Raw genomic sequence first — 4,090 nt, 5'->3', positions numbered from 1 at the left:
TCAATGTGCAAATATAATAGTGCTTGAGTTGATGATAATTAATGTTTGTTTGTAACATATTAAGACATATTCACATTTTTACTTGAAATATTAAAAATATTCTAGTATATATATGTGTATATATATATATACTGTATATATACTGTATATATAACAATAATAACCTTGGTACTCATTTTACCCAAAATTTTAGGTTCTTTATTGTTGAATGTTAAATTTTTTAGCATCATAATGAATTTGTTCATCAAATGTAAGAATTATGAAATAATATTTTGGGCTGAAAATCTCTAAAATTGCACCCAAGTGTCTCGAGATCCCTGTTATTTTCAATTTTCTCTTCCCAACTAACATTTTATTGGTTGCATGTTTGGAAAGACATGTTTTGATGGTATAGTTCGTCTAAAATTACAATTCTGTCATTATTTACTCACCATCATGTCATAAAGTATGACCGACTTTCTTCTGTGGAACACCAAATGAACAAAACATCCAGTTATATGAAAGAATTTATGAAACTGAATGAGAGACATGGGGAATATGTTCTGTAGTCTGTTCTTTGCACAATACTATCATATGACTTGGAATATATCGCATGAGTCATATGAACTGCCTTATTTTGAAGCTTGACGCTGGTCACCATATGGTTATGTTGTACGAAAAAGAGCAGTTTCACTGATGAAAGAAAGTCAGACGGGTTTAAAATGACATGAGGGTGTTAATGATGATAAAATGTTGATTTTTGGGGTGAACTATTCCTATACGTTTCAAAGTCTTTTTCCATTTCAGCTCTAATTACTGCTTTGTTCTCTAAAGAAAGTCTCAAGATTTGCTTACCTTCTCACATGCTGGACTTTCTTAGTTATTAGCGCCACTTCACAACCTCAGTGTCTGTGCCTGTGTGTGTTTTTGAGTGTGATTTAGGACTAGATTTAGATATTTCAGTACATTTTTTTTTTTATTTTTTTTAATTTGGACAGGTTTAAATGAATATTAGTGAATTCAGCATAGTTTTACGAACACAAAAGCTATCTGTCATCATGCACAAGACAGTGTCCTCTGTGCATGCTAACGTGCATAATGCAACAGCGTGCACCGCACTGCATTTTAATAAGAGTCCATTTCCTGACAAGGAAACAGATGAAATCTTTGACCGCAAATGGCACCACTTACTGGTCTGCGGTCAGACAGATGGAAGTCAGTATGTGTGTGTTTGTGTGTCAATCGTATCCATGAAGTGTGCATTTCTGGAGGACCTCAAGTGTCAGGAAGTTCTTCAATGCTGTGGTTATATGTAAACCATTTTGTGAGCGTGTGTATGTTTGCAGGGGCCATTGAGTGTCAGGAAATATGCTATGATGGAAAGAAAGATCACCAAGGAGATCTCTTAAATATCTATTATCTGTTATTAAATGGAGATCAAATTAAGGCTTAAGTCTCAAATCTTTCTTCGAAGACACCAGAAATATCACGTGTCTTAAAGGGTTAGTTCACCCAAAAATGAAAATTAGCCCATAAATTACTCACCCTCAAGTCATCCTAGGTGTATATGACTTTCTTCTTTCAGACGAATCCAGTCGGAGGTATATATTAAAAATTGTCTTTGATCTTTCAAGCTGTTTCATGGCACTCAGCGGGTGTTGCATGCATCAGTCCAAAAGAAGTTAAATAAAAAGCCATCCATAAAAAAGTGTCTCACACGGCTCCGGGGGGTGAACAAAGGCCTTCTGTAGCGAATCGATGCGTTTTTGTAAGAAAAATATCCATATTCAGAACGTAATAATTACTTTAATGTAGCTTGCGCCAACAGTCAGTACACTGAAGCAGCTCCGGGCTGATGACGTATGAGTAGGGATGGGGATCGTTAAGGTTTTAACCAAAATTGAAATAAAAAAATTAAATTAGCTTAATAAAACAGCCACAGGCCTAAAGTGTAAGCAGATGTTTGAATGTTTAGTTCTCTCTTCTATCATAATTAAACAGGGCTTTCATGTTGCGCGTGCTGAAGCTCCTCCGCGTGAGCACGATCTTGCTTCTGAATTGCGAATAGCAAAAATGCATCATAGACAAATGTTTGAAAAACAGCGGGTGACTCTGGTGAGATAGAATTTGCAAGATAATGTATATATAGCAATAATAAATGTATGTGTGTTTTATTAATTTCTCCAGTACCGATAGCAGAACCGTTAACGTCAGAGCTTATCGATACTCCGGTCTTTCATAATTTAGCCCCGGTACCGATTAAATACTGAGTTTCGGTACCCATCCCTACATATGAGGTCAGCGTTTTTTATTTAACTTCTTTTGAACTGATGCATGCAACACCCGCTGAGTGCCATGAAACAGCTTGAAAGATCAAAGACAATTTTTTAGATACCTCAGACTGGATTCGTGTGAAAGAAGAAAGAAAGTCATTTTTGGGTGAACTAACCCTTTAATATGAACTCCAAATGTTGAACTGCCCTTCAAAATCATTTTATAGTTCTTACTTAAGTTGATACTTAAATGAAAGTTTCCTGAGCTGAAGAGCAACATCTAAATAAAATCTCTTTATTAGTTATTTATTGCAACAGCCCTGGAAGGAAAGTAGTTTGTAGAACATTTAGTAGTTTGAGAATAGTTTTATGTCAAAGGTGTGTGTGTGTGTGTGTTGATTCATCTTGTAATTCTTTAGTCACCTTCACCTTTTTCTCTTCTGTTTTGTTATCACTGGCGGAACATCTTGCTCTGAAACCTTAATGTCCTTCTTAACCATCTTAAAACTGTGCTGTGTCCAACATTAAGGTTTCTGGTGCAGTATTCCTCGGCTGGATGACTCGCCTCACTTTGTCCAATTCTTTTCGATTCTTCTCGTTACTCTACAGCCGAGCCAGACGCCATTGAGACGGACTACCCTCCGGACTATGTGGAGATCGCCATCTACTGCATAGGCGTCTTTCTCATCGCCTGTATGGTGGTGATCGTGGTGGTTTGTCGAATGAGAACTTCGGCTAAGAAGCCTGATTTCGGGAGTCAGCCGGCAGTGCATAAGCTGACCAAACAGATCCCTCTGCGCCGCCAGGTAACAGAAAGTAGATAAAGAGTTCTAGAGATCTTATACACACATACTCTCACACTACTGGAAGAATGATTTGTCTTCCAAGTGTATAATTAGTAGGAGCTTCTATGGCAGATTTATGAACCAACTTCTTATTTTAAAGTATTGCATTTTGGCATCTAACTTGTCTTGGACATCTGTGCTACATACATAAATGTTTCTTTAAATAATGTGACCATGTAAAATGTTAATTTATTTTTAGATATAATAAATCACGCTATTTCAATATCATATATTGTATAAAGATAATTGAGAGGATAATGACATAATTTAATGACTTTTTATATTTATATTTTATATATGTTGATTTTTTTTATTGTATACATTTTTATATAAAATGATTTTATATTATATATAGTTATAACTTTAAAAATAATCTCAATTATTGGTCTAACATTTTGACTCATACATTAAAATCTATATAATGTATTATATAAAGATAATTGAGAAGATAATTAGATAAATTACTTTTATATTTATATTTTATATGATTATGATGATTTTATATGATTTATATTATTATACTTCATGCTGATTGAGTGTCTATTTTATATATATATAAAAAATATATAATCATATAATTAACATTTTTTAGCACGTTTATAAAAAGTATGTATTATATATATATATATATATATATATATATTTACATATATATATTTACATAAATATATATATATATATATATATATATATATAGCAGTAAACTGATATCCAATATTTTGAACCGATATATATGTCTGGTGTAAAAATGAAAATTAATGTCAACATTAAGACTGACATGGGCTCGGACTAAAAACTTTCTTTAAATGCTTTTATGTGATCATGAAGATGTGATCTTTATGAAAGTGACAGCAACAGGAAGTCTTGTGCCCATTTAACAGCCTATGCCAAGTTTATAAAAGATAAATGAATTTTTAATAGCATTTAGAATCAGTCAGTAAAAATGGCCACAAGTATATCCGCCATGAAGTAAAACATCCCCATACAAAAATA

General features: G+C 33.4%; 1 protein-coding gene across 1 annotated transcript in view; it reads left to right on the top strand.

The window, feature by feature from the left end:
• The window catches only part of LOC107655670 (fibroblast growth factor receptor 2-like), a 60,286-nt gene that overhangs the window by 27,723 nt on the left and 28,473 nt on the right, over positions 1-4,090 (top strand). The window contains exon 9 of the mRNA XM_016443239.1: positions 2,862-3,075. Coding sequence (XP_016298725.1) covers positions 2,862-3,075 — 214 coding nt within the window. The remainder of the gene's footprint in view (positions 1-2,861; positions 3,076-4,090) is intronic.

This window comes from Sinocyclocheilus anshuiensis, unplaced genomic scaffold (assembly GCF_001515605.1).
Source record: "Sinocyclocheilus anshuiensis isolate Anshui unplaced genomic scaffold, SAMN03320099.WGS_v1.1 scaffold1463, whole genome shotgun sequence".
In the NCBI taxonomy this organism is placed as follows: domain Eukaryota; kingdom Metazoa; phylum Chordata; class Actinopteri; order Cypriniformes; family Cyprinidae; genus Sinocyclocheilus; species Sinocyclocheilus anshuiensis.
Note: the sequence above shows the minus strand (reverse complement) of the source record. Positions and strands in the feature narration are given on the sequence as shown.